At 45.9% G+C, this 18,401-nt stretch overlaps 1 protein-coding gene across 6 annotated transcripts in view; it reads right to left on the bottom strand.

Annotated features, from left to right (window-relative positions):
* The window catches only part of dgkza (diacylglycerol kinase, zeta a), a 663,976-nt gene that overhangs the window by 161,954 nt on the left and 483,621 nt on the right, over positions 1–18,401 (bottom strand). For all 6 annotated transcript variants that reach the window (XM_072518865.1, XM_072518866.1, XM_072518864.1 and 3 more), the window contains one exon: positions 16,052–16,171. In XM_072518865.1, coding sequence (XP_072374966.1) covers positions 16,052–16,171 — 120 coding nt within the window. The remainder of the gene's footprint in view (positions 1–16,051; positions 16,172–18,401) is intronic.

The raw sequence follows: 18,401 nt of genomic DNA, 5'->3' as shown, positions 1-18,401 counted from the left end.
GAAAGATCATAACTAACGCCTCCACTACTTCTTCAGCTATCTCCTTTAGAACTCTAGGATGTAGTCCATCTGGGCCCGGAGATTTATCAATTTTTAGACCTCTTAGTTTCTCTAGCACTTTCTCCTTTGTGATGGCTACCATATTCAACTCTGCCCCCTGACTCTCCGGAATTGGTAGGATATTTCTCATGTCTTCTACTGTGAAGACTGACGCAAAGTACTTATTTAGTTCCTCAGCTATTTCCTTGTCTCCCATCACAAAATTACCAGCGTCATTTTGGAGCGGCCCAATGTTAACTTTTGCCTCCCGTTTGTTTTTAATATATTTAAAGAAACATTTACTATCATTCCTAATGTTACTGGCTAGCCTACCTTCATATTTGATCCTCTCTTTCCTTATTTCTCTCTTTGTTATCCTTTGTTTGTTTTTGTAGCCTTCCCAATCTTCTGACTTCCCACTACTCTTTGCCACATTATAGGCTTTCTCTTTTGCTTTGATGCATTCCCTAACTTCCTTTGTCAGCCATAGAGTGTATAGAGAAAAAAATGACTTCTCTGGCAGGGGAGTTCAGAACAAGGGGGCATAGCCTTAAGAATAATGTTCAGGGGCGACGTCAGGAAGCACTTACTCACACTAAGGGTAGTGGATCTCTGGAACATACTCCTCCAAAAAAAACAGTTGAGGTTGAGCCGATTGAAAATTTCAAAACCGAAATTTGTTGAATTTTGTTAGGGAATGGTATTCAGAGATATGCAATCATTGAGTTAAGGTACAGATTATACACAATGTAATTAAATGGCAGTACAGGCCGAGGGACTAAATGGACTGCTCCTATTGCTAATCATACAAGCTAATGGTCTACCGAAAATAATAGGTCATTTACATTATGTGAATGTGAGAGGTTAAGAGTGAGAGTCAGAGAGTGTGGGACAGGGTGTGAGGGAGCTCTAGTAAAATCACCGGTGGGCACATGAATTGTCCTAAAAATCACTTAAAGTCACCTGAAGTAGCTTACAAATCTATTTTCCCTCGAGATGAAGCACTGGTAGTTAGTTGCTCACCCCAAGACACTGGTTGTTCTATATCTAACATAGAATATAACATTTTCCAACAGGATGTTGTTTGTGACACGTACAAGAATTGGAGTGTACGTCAGACAATGGGGGTATCAAAGACTACTTAATAGGTATACTTTGGGGAAATCATCTCGGTAGATTAACACGTTGTTTCATTATTTAAAAATGAATACAATTCTTGTAGAGTACATAGACTTGCACAGAACACAGCTCTCATTTTTTAAACCAAAATACATACAATCCAGGTATGTCTTATGAAGACTAATAAATCTTCTGTAAGTTATTCAGAGTAATATCCTCTGTACGTGTTATTATACAAAGGTGAATGCAGCCCAAGTGTAACAATAGAGAGTAGCCAGTGTCATAGAAACTTAGTTCTTGTATCTTAAATGGAAACAAACACAGCCCTTCTGCAGTTTTGAGGGAGTAATATAAGATCATGTATGTATGTTAGACTAATGCTGTTGTTGCATTTCAGTGTAGTACTGAAAGAGTGCTGATTATCAGAGGTGCTGTCTTTTCCATAAAACCTAGTGTGATCTGTCAATTGGGGGTCAAAGGACCCCAAAGCGAGATTCAAAGAGAATTTGCGAGCTTTCCCTTGTGTTAAGGCCAATATTTATCCCTCAATCAAATTTGTGAAAACAGATGATCTAGCCACACATCTGATTGCTGTTTCTAGGACTTTGCTGTGTCTGAATTGGCTGCAAAGTTTGTTTATAATATAACAGTCACCACACTCAGAAAGTAATTAACTGGCTGTAATGTGCTTTGGGGCAAATGAAAACCATGCAATATATATGCAAGACTTGTATTTTTCTCTGGTGCAACAGTTATACACATAACAAAGGACAGACATTACTGTATCGAATTTCTGGACAAGTGCCAAATCTGGCATCATCAATTCACTTACAGGCCAACAGGTAGAAGAAAAAACAACACTCACTGACATTAAACCACCATGCAGCACAGAATGCGATTTCAATAAATGTAGTGCTCTTGCTAGTTGACTTGCATTTGGCAGTTTGCTGGACTTTGAAAAAAAGCACTGTTAATATTCTTAACTTAATGTGTTCTCTTGGCTCTTATGTATATTAGAGTTCAGCCCTTAAAAAGACACTTGCTCCCACAACACTGAAACTAAACCATGTCTCAATGATGGAAAGTGTGCAAATAGAGAGCCGCCACAGAAGGCTTGAGTTATTGGGCGATAACTTCTTTTGTTTTTTCTTTCTCCCTTGTGTTCAGACTACCAGATTGCAAGAGGTCAAACTGCCAGGAAGCTGGACTTCAGTATTTATTTAGATAATTTGTGAACTTAAGAGTATTCAATGCCATGCGTGTGGGAGCTCAGTTTTCACTGTCTATCTGTGAAATCAGGAGCACAGTGAAATTCCATTATTAAAAGTAGTACATTCGTAATTCATTATTGGATCCTGCAAAGACAGGACAGGATTAATGGCAAATGAGTCATGGCCAGATATTTCAATTCTTTCCCTCTATAATGGGAATTTACAGGAATAGTGGGTTAACCACTGGTGCCAAAAACAATAACTAAACCAAGGAATTGAGGATTTGACCAACATCAGGGGAGAAACAGAATTAAGTTAATGGAGTCTAGGATAACAGAAGAATGCTAAGGCAGCACGGTGATGCAGTGGTTAGCACTGCTGTCTCATGGTGCGAGGTTCCAGGTTCGATCCCGGCTCTGGGTCACTGTCCGTGTGGAGTTTGCACATTCTCCCCGTGTTTGCGTGGGTTTCGCTCCCACAAACCAAAGATGTGCAGGGTAGGTGGATTGGCCACGCTAAATTTCCCCTTAATTGGAAAAAATGAATTGGGCACTCTAAATTTTGTAAAAGTGAAGAAAAAAAATAACTGAAGAATGCCAATACATAGACTTTCCAGTTCAGAAACAGGCCATTCAGCCCAACTAGTCAATGCTGGTGTTTATGTTCCACGCACGAATGATAAGATCATTAATAATAATAATACAGGCATGAAAGAATTTGAATGCATGGTAGCATTCATAACATGTGCCAAGAACAAACTAAATATCACCATTTTGGTTGATTTAATAAAAGATTAGTTTGAATTGGAGGATGACTTTAAGGTTAATGGAGGATGTAGGATGCAGAACAATTGCAATGCGGGGGTGTCCAGAACCAGGGGTCACAGTCTGAGGGTATGGAGTAAACCATTTATGACTGAAGTGAGGAGAAATTTCTTCACCCAAAGAGTGGTGAGCCTGTGGAATTTGCTATCGCAGAAAGTGTTTTGTTACCTGTGTGGTAGGTAACATGTGCTACTCAATCCAGTTACAGCAGAGGCTTCCGGAAGAAGGCTCAAAGTCATCCAGAAGTTTATGTAAGGTTTATTGAGCAACAGAACTTAACAACTGCGTGAGTTCTTACTTTAAGAACTATACTAGTAGAAAGGTTACAACTTTTACATACGACAACTAGGCCTGACCACACGAGCAGCTCTGAGCTAAATCTCTGCTTCTGCTCTCCGCGCAGTCTAATCAGCCCAAAGAGGCCGGAGGGCTGCTTGCCCCCCCAAGTGCTGCCCCCTCGTGATCTTTACATTTCCCATCAACCCCTTCTGCACATACCCATGTAAAGATCACTACATCCCCCTTTTTCTCTTTGTTTTTTTTACATAGTTGCAGTGTTGTAACTAAATGGAACAAACACAGTTGGTGTCATGCACAAATACATTACAGAAAGCAATGATTGCATCAGTTCAATGTTCGCAAGTTCAGACGGTTGGGCACTTGTCTGATTTGGGTCGATCTCCTAAGTGGACATGGAGACCCTGAGGTTTTAATGTCCACCTGGTCATTGGCTGATGGTGTCATGGGATGTCGCATGAGAGTCCTGCAGATCTAACGTCGGAAAGACAGGTTGATGAGGTGGAACCTTCAGCAGGTCTCGTCGATTGCGTCTGGACAGCACACGCTCGTCGGACTTTACAATGTACGATCGTGGCGAGACGTGTCGTAGCACCATTGCCGTGTTGGACCATCCTCCACCAGGGTGTCGCAGGCGAACCATGTCATTGATCGCTAACGGATGCAGCAATTTGGCATGTCGGTCATAGTGCTGCTTTTGTGTGTGACGTTGGTGGCGCATCTTGTCCAGCACGTGCGAATGATCCGGATTGCTGTGAATGTTTTTGTTCAGATCTTTGGGATCTAAACAGGTTCTGAGGTCACCTGATGGCTTCTTGACACACACCAACAAGCTGACCCAGTCAGTCGGCTGTATAACCTTTGATAGGATACCTTGAGACTGTAGGTGTAGGAGTTCTGATTTTAGCCTGTCCCGCAAGGGAGCTGATACTCTCCTTAGGTTTTGCATCTTCTTTGAGCAGTATTTTGTATGTGTAGGGCAACGTACCCATGCCCCGAAAGACGTCAGGATACTCGCTGAGAAGCAGCTGGATGGCATTGTCCAGTCGGGATGAGTCATTCGTGTGCATGAAAATTCTCTACCCGCCGCAAATCCTTGCAGGCTTGAGCACCTAACAGCGTCGTTTTTTCGTTATCCACGATCTCAAAGCGTAGTCCTTTCGTGACCTTCTTATTGACTACTTGTAGGTGATCCCCTGGAGGTAATCTGGTTGCCATTGTAGTCTTTTAACTTGCATGCAGCAGGTATCATCTCGTGTGTCCCTGAGATGGATGCGAGATCTTTGCTTGTCATCAAGTTCACGGACGCTCCCGTGTCGAGCTTGAACGTAATTGGGGAGCTGTTCACTTGCACCGTGGCACTCCATTCCCTTGCAGAGTCAATGGCATTCACGTATTGAGGAGCCGTGGTCGGCTCGTGCGGTTCCTCCGCCGAATGTATTATTCCGACGCAGTATGTGTCCTCCCAGGAGTGGAAATCGTTGTGGTCAGAATTTTTTTTTTTCCCAGGTGTTTGGTTGTCCATTGCATCCACTGTGCGAACCTTGAAGTTTCCATGTCTTTGCGTTGCAGAGTGATATTTTGCAGTTGTCTGACACTGGGAGGCGAAATGATTCATTTTAGAACACTTTAAACATCTTTTCCCTTGTACAGGACATTTCCCTTTTAAGTGGGCACTGCCACAGTGGCAACACGTCATGACGTTCGTAACGTCATGCATAGGCAGCGATCGCGTATGCGCAAATCGCTCCTCTGGCTGGGTTCGGTGCTTTGCATACTGCGCATACGCAGCTTCTTGTTGCGCATGCGCGTACATGTTTGAATGGGAGCCGGCATCCGGAAGGGTGTGCCTGTGAGGAGAGGCCACCATTTTAACGTCTTCCACCTCGTGGATGATTTTCTCCACTTTTTTTTCTCTAGAAACTCTAGTACTGCTGTTTCTTTTGTTCTTGCTGTATGCACTTTGCTTTGGTGGTATATGCATATTTGAAGCTGCTATTTAAACATTTTCCAGTTACTATTTAAATTTCGGTAGTTTTCAGCGGCCTTGGAAGTGGCGTGTGTTCCATTGTGTCGGTTGGTTGTCTGGGATCCAAATGCTGCAAAGTCTTCCACAGTCGAGCTGCCGGCCCTTTACTTTTTGTTTCCTTTCTTGTCTCTAACATAATCTATCTAGTGCTGTTCGATTAAAGCCAACCTGGTACCATGTTTTGTTACCTGTGTGGTAGGTAACATGTGCCATTCAATCCAGTTACAGCAGAGGCTTCCGGAAGAAGGCTCAAAGTCGTCCAGAAGTTTATGTAAGGTTTATTGAGTAACAGAACTTAACAATTGTGAGAGTTCTTACTTTAAGAACTATACTAGTAGAAAGGTTACAACTTTTACATATGACAACTAGGCCTGACCACACTTGCTGTCCTGAGCTAAATCTCTGCTTCTGCTCTCCTCACAGCCTAATCAGCCAAAGAGCCCGGAGGGCTGCTTGCTTCTCCTTTTATACCCGCCAGTGCTGCCCCCTAGTGATCTTTCCATTTCCCATCAAAGCCTTCTGTACATACCCATGTAAAGATCACTACTGAAAGCACACGAGGACAAAACATCGTGGGGTGTATTCTCCGCTGTCGAGATTTTCAGTTGCCCTGGCAGCGCACCCACTACCGGGGATTTCCCAATGGTGTGGGGCTGCCCACAACGAGAAACCCCATTTGCTGGCTTGCAGGACAGTAAATTCCCCTGCCGGCGGGGTGGAGAATCCCGCCCAGGATGTTTTCAAGAAGGAGTTAGGTATAACTCTAGGGGCTAAAGGAATCAAAGGATATGGGGCAAAAAGCAGGAACAGGTTACGGAGTTAGATGATCAGCAATGAATGGCAGAGCAGGCTTGAAGGGCTGAATGGCCTACTCCTATTTTCTGTGCTTCTATGACAGCCATTTTCATACAGCAAAGCACACAAAGGGCAAGTAGATCATTGAAGGGATAATTTGTTTTAGTGATGTTGGTTGAGGGATAAATGTTGACCCGGGCACAATATTCACCAACTGCTTTGAAAATATGTCGAACATCAATAGGTCACTCTTTTCACATCATGAACAAGCTTGATACCTACAGCTATTTCCACACAATTACAGAACTTTCTCCAAGCTAATTGCAATCACCTGTCCACTTTTCTGTTCCAAGGTGCACCATTCAGTTCAGTTAACATTCAAACAGATATGGTGCCATAACTCTAACTGATTGCACGTGGAGAGGGATCAAGTCTCTCATCATTGACTGAATGATTATAAATAACAGTAATTCCCCGATTTAGAGGAAAACTGCATCCAGCAAAACTTCAACAGAAAGAACCTCAATTATTTTGTAAAGTTCAGCGTTCTTTTATTTCTTTAATAAAAGGCCTATGGCTTTGGGACGCACACATATGCATTCAGGAACTGTTGAGTGAAAGAAAGAACAGGTGAGCTTACATCTCTGACCTTTCATGGCCGGAAGACATTCCAAAGCACTTTGCAGCCACTGAAGTAACTTTTAAAGTATAGTCACTGTTGTAATGCAGGAAACATGGCAGTCAATTCTGCCCAACAAACAGCATTGAAATAGTGACCAGATCATCAATATAACATACAGATAAAGGCAAAACGCCAAAAAGGATACGTGTAGATATTGCGAAAAGTAAATCTCATCAGAACAGATAAAAAACAAAATTTATTTGCTATCTGAAGTCTAGTCCCAATAGATTCAGGGAGACAGGAATTTAAATTAACATCTGTTTGAAAGATCAGAGATCCAAGATGCAACATGACAACCAGGAACTGGGAGGTGGGGCATAAGGGAGGGTACCTCGCTGTGTGAAAATTAGTGTTTAGCGTTTTATATTTGATATATGTATCATAAACACAATTAATTATTGATTGGCACAGAGTACCTGCGCCCAATATGACCTCAACACATTGTCACAAGAGGATCTGCAGCCTTAGATGTGGTATTTTGTTTATTTACGTTTCTCCCAGGTGTGCAGAACCCTATCATATGCATGTCCCTGATCTCCCTGCGGATTACTCTTTCAACTCCCTTGTCCTTCTGCTGCTTCAGCCTCTCCTTATTATGGATTCTTGCAAAGCTCCAACGAAGCTCAGAGCAAACGTGGCATGAGCCTGCTGGATTTAGTATGCATCGCCTACAGATTCCACACTAACAGGGGATACTTAGAATTCTTCAAAGTCTTCCAATGTTGAGCATTTTGTCGGGCTCCCTGAAACAGCCTTACACAAGGCTCCACTGCATTTTGAGGGAAGCTGTTAGCACATTCCCTGCGATTGCCAGTTAGATGTTTGTGAGAGTTTGTAGTGCAGTCATGTGGGCGTCAGTCATTACACACAGTGCACTAAACTTCTGACGCCCAGAGTGAAAAGCCTGGTCGTGGAAGGTGTGGTGTCCACAGGCTGCCATCAGTGTTATTGATGTGAGATGTGCCTGCCAGAGGAAGGCTCATTAAAAGGACATACATTTAATGAGAAAAATAAATCATCAACAGTTCTTTCTGAAAGCCAGAGTTTGATGTGCATCAAACAAAACGAGAAGGTTTTGCCAGTTACTTTCAAACACCCTTGATCTTAAGGGATAAAACAGATGCCAGAGCTTTCATGTTACGTGCTTCTTCGAAATAAATGAAACATTGGACTAAAGTTAACTGAAGGGATGTAGCAGCGATTTCTGAAATTGAAACCAACTGTTGGAAGAGTAGGTCTGTTGGTATCCCATTAAAGAAAAGGGAGGCCAACCCTATGGGTGTGACTCTTTCCTTAAAACTGGAAACTGAGAATGAGTGTGTCACTTTAATGGAACTTAAAACGGGGATTATATGGGAGGGAGAGTAAAAAACAGGGTAAACATTTTGTGATTCAACACACCTCATATTCCGTTCCCTGTGGACAACTAGTGAAGTATGAAGTTACAGCTATGACTATCTGTGGTCAAATGATAAAAGTTAGAAAGCGGGGGCAAAGAGTGGAGCTTGGTGGAGGGTGGGCGTGGGAGGGATCCTTGGGTTGTTCTCTCTCCTTCAATATTGAAATCACTTTAACTATAGAAATATCTACACCTCCATCATGGGGCATTTCTAAACTCAGTTCACACTACATTGGGGAACCATATCCTGAGAGACAACCATCTCTTTATTTCTCTCCAGAGGCAAGTCAGGACCTGGGCATTTATTTATACAACACTTTTACATGTCAAATGGTACTTCATTGGCTGTAAAGTGCTTTGAAATGTTCTGAAGTGGTGTTATTAAAACTCAAGTCCTCTCTATTCTTTAACCTCTGATGTATAAATTGATTCACGACAATGCAATTGTTGCGGCACAAATGCATCCTTAAATGAGATGGATGCATGTTAGACTGAAGACTTTTGACAGTTTTTGCAAATATTAACAATCCCAAGGTGTCATTTCAGGGAACAACCAGGACACAGGGACTTCACGATCACACACAAAACTCAACATTCAGCATCATCTATCCATACAGCATAGAACGGTAGAAGTCAAGATACAGCTGAAAACAAGGGGCAGCACGGTGGCGCAGTGATTAGCACTGCTGCCTACGGCGCTAAGGACCCGGGTTCGATCCCGGCCCCGGGTCACTCTGTGTAGAGTTTGACATTCTCCCAGTGTCTGCGTGGGTTTCACCCTCACAACCCAAAGATGTGCAGGGTAGGTGGATTGGATACGCTAAATTGGCCCTTAATTGGAAAAAAATTATTGGGTACTCTAAATTTAAAAAAAAAAATACAACTGGAAACCACGCAGTTAAGAAAAATGGCATTTATCAAGACATTTTTGTAAACGTTGGTGTCTGAACTAGATTTAATTGGCTGTTGAGTTGATCATGTGATGCACACAGCCCATGGTCTTTACTCTTTGCTGAAGCAAGTGTTGAGTTAGCCTTCCAAAAACCCTCTTGATTTTTGCTTTGTTTGAAAGTATTCGTGCAGCTTGCTTGTGTCTCCAGCTTGCCAGCCCCTCCGATAACTTCTTCCGACAAGGAAGCATTTTCATTCACTCACGGTCATGCTCACCTTCGTCACTCATCTCATCTGCCTTTAAGCAGATGCATTGAATTTCCCAACACTCAAAATTCTGCGGCTCTCCTCTTCTCTAAAGAGAACAGGCAATCCCATTGAGAAGATTATCATTTAAATTTAAAGCATCGCTGCCTATCTGAAGTATTCGCTAAATTGGATTTCAGGTGCCATGTCCAATTTTAGAAAGGTCAGGGAGGAATTAGAAGGATGGTTCTGGGGTATATGCATTTGAAGTTAGGAATAGAAGCTCACAGATTAGAGTGGACAAAACAGAACTGGGAAGAGACATGACCCAGGGGCCTGAAGGAGGAAGTCACACGTTGGGTGGTTCCTGTTCGAGGCTTGATTTTTTTGGAATTTAATGCCCGGTCCCAGGAGCAATTTTTCATTAAATAAGTGCAGGAAGACATATGGGAAGGGGAGGATGTCCAAAAATCAGAAGAAAGTCGCCGTGAAGAAGGGACGAGTGAAGGTTCACCGTCGAGTGAAAGGGTCAGCTCGGCAACTGGGAAGATGGCGAAGTCTGGGTCGCTGGGTGGGGCAGTGTCTGCGTGGGTTTCACCCTCACAACCCAAAGATGTGCAGGGTAGGTGGATTGGATACGCTAAATTGGCCTTTAATTGGAAAAAATTACTGGGTACTCTAAATTTTTTTTTTAAAAATATACAACTGCAAATATTCACTGCAGAAAGGATGACCGAGGGGGCGGCATGGTGGCTCAGTGGTTAGCACTGCTGCATCACGGTTCGATCCCGGTCCTGGATCACTGTCCGTGTGAAGTTTGCACATTCTCCCAGTGTCTGCGTGCGTCTCACTCCCACAACCCAAAGATGTGCAGGGTAGGTGGATTGGCCACACAAAATTTCCCCTTAATTGGAAAAAAAAGGATTGGGTACTCTAAATATATCAAAAAAAAAGAAAAGATGACTGAGGTGATGTCCGTGGAATTTGAAAAGCAGTTTTCTCAGCACATGGAGGTGATGAGGAAGGAGATGATGGAGGCAATGAAGGTGCTGGTGGAGGAGGCGACTGTCCCGGTGAAGGCGGTGGTGTCGAAGACATAGGCCGAGGTGCAGGAGCAGGGAGAGAAGTTGAAGCTGGAGGAAGCCTAGTCGCAACACAGTGATCAGCTCATCTCAATGGGTGAGGAGCTGCAGAGGGTGGTGGAGGCCAACAAAAGTCAGAGAGCGAAGGTGGAGGACCTGGAAAACAGATCTAGGCGGCAAAATCTGAGAATTGTGGGCCTGCCCGAAGGGGTGGAGGGTCTGAGACCAGCGGAGTTCTTTGCCAAGATGCTGGCGGAGCCGTTAGGGGAGGGGGAAGATCCCTCCCCGTACGAGCTGGATCAGACTCATCGATCATCGAGGCCTAAACTGAAGGCGAATGAGCCGCCAAGAGCGGTAATTATTTGTTTTCACAGGTACCACGTGAAGGAGAAGGTCCTGAGTTGGGCAAAGCAGAAGCGGGAGGTGCAGTGGGCTGGAGCTGGTATACGCATATACCAGGACTTAACCATGGAGTTGGTGAGGAGCCTTCGGCTGAGTGAAGGAAGCACTGTATAACAGCGATGTGTGGTTCGGTACCCAGCTAGGTTGAGGATGACCTACAACTCCAAAGACTTTTACTTCAAGACAGTGGAAGCGGCAGAGGCATTCATGTAGGCAGAAGGACTGGGGCAGAAGTGAGAAATGGGACTGAGGGTTGGTCTTGGACTGAGGGTAGGGGGATGGAAGATTGTATATTGTTCTTTTTTAAAAATCTCATGTTGTTATAGGTGTTAAATGGAGTGAAGTTGCCTATTTGGGTAAGGACGGGGGTAGGACATTTTGTAATGACTGTTTTCTGGGGTTTGTGTGTTTGCACTGGGTTTGTCTTTGGTTTCCTGGGACCGGGTAGGGGGAAGGGAATCGGAGGGGAGTGGGGCCTAGGCAGGGGCCTCCACACTAGCAAGCTCAAGCTGGCTAGCGAATGGGAGTGTGGGAGTGGCTGCGGACATTAGAGCTTGGCAGAACAGGTTTTGATGGGCCTAGGAGGTGTGAAATGTGGGGCGTGGGAACCGATACTGGGAGAGGTGTTTCTGAATGGAAGTGGATGGGGGAATTCTGGGGGGTGGGTGGGGGGGGGGGGGGGGGGGGGGGGGGGGGGGAGGGTGGAGGCATTCAATGGCAACAAAGGAACTGGCCATCCAGGTCCAGTGGGCAGGGCCTGGAGTTATGACGATGGTGGATAGGAGGGCCGGGGGTGGGGGTCAGAGATCCCCGGTCAGAATAGTTATGTGGAATGTGAGGGGGTTGGAGAGGTCGAGGGTTTGTGCACCTAAAAAGCTTAAAGGCCGATGTTGCCATGCTACAAAAGGCTGACCAGGTGAGGCTCAGGAAGGGCTGGGTGAGCCAATTAATTCATTCAGGGTTAATAATAATAATCTTTATTAGTGTCACATGTAGGTTTATATTAACACTGTAAGGAAGTTACTGTGAAAATCCCCTAGTCGCCACACTCCGGCGCCTGTTCGGGTACATTGAGGGAGAATTCAGAATGTCCAATTCACCTAACAAGCATGACAGTAGGGCGCAAGGGGTAGCGGTTTTGGTGGGTAAGAGAGTGAGGTTCCAGATGGAGAAGGTGGTTTCTGACCAAGTGGCTAGATATGTAATAGTAACAGGGCATTGGAGGGTAGGTTGGTGGCGTTGGCAAGTATGTATGGCCCTAAGTGGGGCGATGCAGGAATTGTGAGCAAGGTACTTGGGGCCATTGCAGACTTGAATTCGCACAAGTTAATAGTGGGAGGGTAATGGAATCTGGTGCAAGAGCCAAGGATGGATAGGTCGCAGTCACACTCGAGGTCCTGAAGGCGATAGTGAGGGGGGAGGTGATATTGTTTAAGGCCAAGGTGAATAAAGAGGAAAGGGACGAGAGCCAAATGCTGATAGAGGAGATGTTGGAGGTGGGCAGGAGATATGCGGGGGATGCAGATCCGTCCCTGTTGGACAGAAGGGGGGAGCTTCAGGATAGCATTGACTGGTTGTCCACGGGGAAGGAGGTACGCCAACTGAGGTGGGCGAGGAGATTGGTTTACGAATATGGGGAGAAGGCGCATGCTGGCAGGCCAACTTTGGAGCGAGGCGGTGGCGAGGGAAATAGCCCAGGTGCGGATAGGACGAGAAAATTGGTGGCGGCTCCGGACCCGATTAATAAGGCATTTTTCTATGAAAAACTGAAAAGGTCGGAGCCACCAGGGAGTTCCTGGACGGATTGGAGTATCTGAGGCTGGAAGAGGAAGACTGAGCCACATTGGAGAGATTGTGGGGGAGGCAAACGAGGCAATTGGGAGAACGCAATCATGGAAGGTGGCAGGGCCAGGTGGGTTCCCAGTGGAGTATGACAAGAAATTTAAGAATAAATTGGTGCCGCTGATGGTGGGGATGTTTGAGAAGGCAACAGGGAATGGGATGCTACCACAAATATTGGGGCAGGCCTCAATCTCCTTGCTGTTAAAGAAAGATACGGACCCGATGGAGATATCGCTACTGAATGTTGACGGAAAGATAAGGGTGAAGGTACTGGCGGCTAGGTTGGGGAGCTGCCTCCCAAAGGTGATAGGACAAGACCAGACAGGGTTCGTGAAAGGAAGGCAGCTATTTTCGATGGCCCCAGACAAGTATTCTGGGAGTTTAGTGCTGGTGGCAACACCGAAGATTTGGAGGTAGTTGAGGCAGCACTTTAAGCTGGGGGCTGGATCAAGGGAGATGCCGATTAGGGAGAGCCATAGGTTTGAGCCAGGGAAGCTGGATAGGAGGTTTTGGAGATTGGAGGATAGGAGGATCAGCGATTTAAAAGACAAGTCTCTGGGGGGATGTTTTGCGAGGTTAGAATAGTTGGGGGGGAGAAATATGTTTGGGGCAAGGGAAAGGGTTTAGGTACCTGCAGCTCCGGGACTTTGCTATGCAGGAGGTTCCCAGAGTTTCCCGATAGCGCCGGCCCCCTCGTTGTTGGAAGAGGTATTGACGACAGTGGGAACGGGGAAGTGTTGCTGATCTACGGGAAGATTTTGGAGGAGTACGGGGTGTCCATGGAGAGGATTAAACCCAAGTGGGAAGAAGAGTAATTTCATTGCAGAGTTAATGTATGCCTACTTGTGAAAATAAAGATTATTATTATAAGAAGCCCTTTTTGGGGTGGGGTTGGACCGGCCCGAGCTGCAGGCGGGTGCGGCGGCTGGTGTTTTAGTCTTCGCCTCGCGGAGGCAGGTACCTGTTGGGGTGGAGGTCAACTTCTCCGCCCTGTGCCTCAGCTTGGCGGGGGAATCTACTGGGATTCCTGACTCTTGAGAAGGTAGAATTTGAGCCGAGGGGATGAAGGAGGGTTTCTACAATTCATGGGGACTGGTTAGGTGGATTGGCCATGCTAAAGTGCACTTGGTTTCCAAAAGAGGTTCGGTGGAGTTACGGGGAAAGGGTGGAGGTGTGGGCTTCAGTAGAGTGCTCTTGCCAAGGGCCGGTGCAGACTCGATGGGCCGAATGGCCTCCTCCTGAACAGTTAATTCTATGATTCTATGCACCACAGAGCCCGCTGGCTGCCCTACAGGCCACGCCTGCTGCACTGCAGACCCCGCCTGCCACACCTCGGACTCTGCTTGATGTAATTCTGCAGGAGGTCCCACTCTGCCTCTACCCTTTTGAAAAAATAAATTTAGAGTACCCAATTGAATTTTTCCAATTTTGGGGTATTTTAGCATGACCAATCCACCTACCCTGCACATCTTTGGGTTGTGGGGGCGAAACGCCGCAAACACGGGGAGAATGTGCAAACTCCACGCGGACAGTGACCCAGAGCCGGGATCAAACCTGGGACCTCGGCGCTGTGAGGCAGCAGTGCTAACCACTGTGCCGTACTCTGCCTCTAACTTAATGGCTCACACGGTGCTGTCAATACTCACTCCAATACTGAAACACTCTCATTTATTGCTCAGTCTCAGCCACCGGGTATTGTTCACATATTTATTCCATCATCCAGGGCAATTTTACAATGATAATTTTTCAATCTTGATCGTAGATCATAGAATTTACAGTGAAGAAGGAGGCCATTCGGCCCATCGAGTCTGCACCGGCTCTTGGAAAGAGCACCCTACCCAAGGTCAACACCTCCACCCTATCCCCATAACCCAGTAACCAAACCCAACACTAAGGCCAATTTTGGACACTAAGGGCAATTTATCATGGCCAATCCACCTAACCTGCACATCTTTGGACTGTGGGAGGAAACTGGAGCACCTGGAGGAAACCCACACACACACGGGGAGGACGTGCAGACTCCGCACAGACAGTGACCCAAGCCGGAATCGAACCTGGGACCCTGGAGCTGTGAAGCAATTGTGCTATCCACAATGCTACCATGCTGCCCACTTGAATTGTAACAGAATAAGACTCTAATTTTCTGTTGCCGTACTAGTTAGTTGCCCAGGCATTTTTATTTTTCACTACCAAAGAAAATTTTGCAAAGGTGAAATATATATTGAAATATCTGCAGCATCTTCACCAATATTTCTTTCCCTCGTTCTTCCACTTATCTTTAAGTGACCACATTGCTTTAAATTTATCCCTCATCCATTGTGTAAGCGGCTTTAAAATGTAATTACTTGCCCTTTCCTGATATCCCCATAGTACACTCCCAGAGCAGGGAGTCACACAGACTACAGAAATGAAGTTGGCCATGAAAGCTGGCAGGGTCAGTGCAAAACTGTAGTTGCATTAATGCAGTGCTCGACCAATGCTTGCTCAGATTGTCTAGTGGAAAATATGCACACAAAACCTTCCAAATCCTACCACGAAAAAAAGTGCTTACTTGTGAGCCCTGCAGTCCACGATTGCACTGTCATAATTCAGCATTAATAAATGAGATGTCCATGTTTGAGAAACTGTTGTCGCTGGGGGGTGGGTAAGGTGGGGGAGGGAGGGGGGTGCAGGTACGAAAAAGGGGACTCATTGAAAAAACAATATATACCATGTTTATTTTTGCACTATGTTGTTCTGCTCGTGTGTTTGGAATAAAATGTATTGAAAAAAATAAAGGAATGGAACCAACACACCACCTTTAAAAAACACTTCACCACAGATCCCACAGCCCACCCACCTGGCTTCAACCTGCCACGTCAACATTAGGCAATCCTCAACCGTTTCTCCACTGGCTAAGGGCCTTGTGCAGCAAATCAGCACAAGTGGGTTCTTGCAGGGAATCTCCCCCAGCTGTGGTGCACCCCAATCAATCACTCACATCATTGAAGACTGTCCCCTGACAAAATTCAGCAGATGACTCAGAGAGATCCACTTAGTCACTACGGAAGCTATTGTCTGGCTTGGTGATTATTGTACACGCCTGATTTACCAAGCATGTAGGGGGAAGAAGGAATTATACTCTCTTCTACCAAAATCTGTCAAAAAGAAAATTTCAAACTTTCTCCACAGTGCCCCAGTCTCAAGTTCATACCGTGACATTGCTGGTGCCTGGGTTGGTGTCGGACCCTGTGCCACAGTTGGTACGGATGCTGGTTTAAAATCCGCCGCTGTTGTATTCGACCGATGAACACTGGTGATCTTGGCGCCTGCCCTGCAACAAGGAAAAAGCACAGGGCTAAATTGCTGGCTTTGAAAGCAGACCAAGGCAGGCAGAAACACGGTTCAATTCCCGTACCAGCCCCCTTGAACAGGCGCCGGAATGTGGCGACTAGGGGCTTTTCACAGTAACTTCAATTGAAGCCTACTTGTGACAATAAGCGATTTTCATTTCATTTTCAAATAGAAGAGGTAACAATTCACAAACATCACTGGCCCGAAGGCTGCATTCTGCTCTCTTTATTTGAGAATTCCAAACAATTTACTGCTAATTAACAGCAGGGCACTAAGCAAATCTCAATGGAATCAGATAGAGTCAACATGGTTTTGTGAAGGAGAAATTGTGTTCGACTAATTGATTAGTTTTTTGAGCAGTTAAATATTCTGATCAGGTCATTAAGATGGTGGATAGGGGAGGTCAATGGGTGTAATCTTTATGGACTTCCAGAAGATATTTGATCTGTCGTGCTCCCATCGTGTTTATGCTTTAACTGATTGAGATATAAACTGTGCTATAAACCCTTGTACAGGGTGAGAAGTCCTCGGGAAGACAGTAGAAGGCTGATCTCCCAACATGTGTAGAAGAAAGACCTTTAGTCACTGGAACCCTCACACTAAAGTGGTTTCATCTTTTAACCACAACAATCAGTTTGAAAAAAGATTGAGTACGATTCAGTGGATTTGAGCTAAAGTTCCCCGAATGGCACATTTAGCAGGGTGTTTCTCAGCACGGAAAGACCCCGCTACTCAATCGCACTTTGCCGGTTTCTTTTCACCTCGTGAGGAACTCCCCCCCACCACACATACAAACACATACACCTGTCCCCACTTCACCCAACTTACCTCTTCCGAGTCCTTGAGCATCCCCTCACCTCTTATGGGAAAGGTCGTCCCCGGGACCGACCCCTGGCATGGGCAATCTTGCAACTGGGCACCTTAGCACTGACAGCCTGGCACTGCCACTTGGGCACCCTGGCACTGAGCCAGGTGGCAGTGCCAGGATGGCAGTGTTGAGGTGCCCAGATGCAAGGGGGAGTGCCAGGGTGCCACACTCCCTGTCCCCAACCACCCGGTGTTCTCCAATGGCCTGGAAGGCCCCCGACAGTGCCGTTACAACTGTTCCACATTTGTGTGGGCCAGTACTAAGCGTCGCCCTGGCGAGGTCTCCCAGGTGTGGCCGGTGAATCCTGGGCTTGGGCGAAACCGGTGCACGCATACTTAAATGAGCTTAATGTTCTTTTAAATATGCAGATCCTGATACTAAGCCAGACGAAGCAAGGCCGCTAAATCACACACATTATTAGCACAGTAGGAAGTCTTACAACACCAGGTTAAAGTCCAACAGCTTTGTTTCGATGTCACTAGCTTTCGGAGCGCTGCTCCTTCCTCAGGTGAATGAAGAGGTATGTTCCAGAAACATATATATAGACAGATTCAAAGATGCCACACAATGCTTGGAATGAGAGCATTAGCAGGTGATTAAATCTTTACAGATCCAGAGATGGGGTAACCCTAGGTTAAAGAGGTTGGAATTGTGTCAAGCCAGGACAGTTGGTAGGATTTTGCAGGCCAGATGGTGGGGGATGAATGTAATGCGACATGAATCCCAGGTCCCGGTTGAGGCCGCACCCATGTGTGCGGAACTTGGCTATAAGCTTCTGCTCGGCGATTCTGCGTTGTCGCGTGTCCTGAAGGCCGCCTTGGAGAACGCTTACCGGAGATCAGAGGCTGAATGCCATTGACTGCTGAAGTGTTCCCCGACTGGAAGGGAACATTCCTGCCTGGCGATTGTCGCGCGATGTCCGTTCATTCGTTGTCGCAGTGTCTGCATGGTTTTGCCAATGTACCACGCTTCGGGACATCCTTTCCTGCAGCGTATGAGGTAGACAACGTTGGCCGAGTCGCACGAGTATGTACCGCGTACCTGGTGGGTGGTGTTCTCACGTGTAATGGTGGTATTCATGTTGATGATCTGGCACGTCTTGCAGAGATTGCCATGGCAGGGTTGTATGGTGTCGTGGTCACTGCTCTGAAGGCTAGGTAGTTTGATGCAAACAATGGTTTGTTTGCGGTTGCGCGGTTGGGGTATGTTGGCGTATTGGGGTGCAAATTTAGTCCCCATGGCTGTTCCGTGCGTCTGGATGAAGAACTTGTTGTCGAAGGTGAAGACGTTGTGATCCCCTATGGACAAGATCTGTAAAGATTTTATCACCTGCTAATGCTCG

The sequence above is a fragment of the Scyliorhinus torazame genome, chromosome 10 (genome assembly GCF_047496885.1).
Source record: "Scyliorhinus torazame isolate Kashiwa2021f chromosome 10, sScyTor2.1, whole genome shotgun sequence".
In the NCBI taxonomy this organism is placed as follows: Eukaryota; Metazoa; Chordata; class Chondrichthyes; order Carcharhiniformes; family Scyliorhinidae; genus Scyliorhinus; species Scyliorhinus torazame.
Note: the sequence above shows the minus strand (reverse complement) of the source record. Positions and strands in the feature narration are given on the sequence as shown.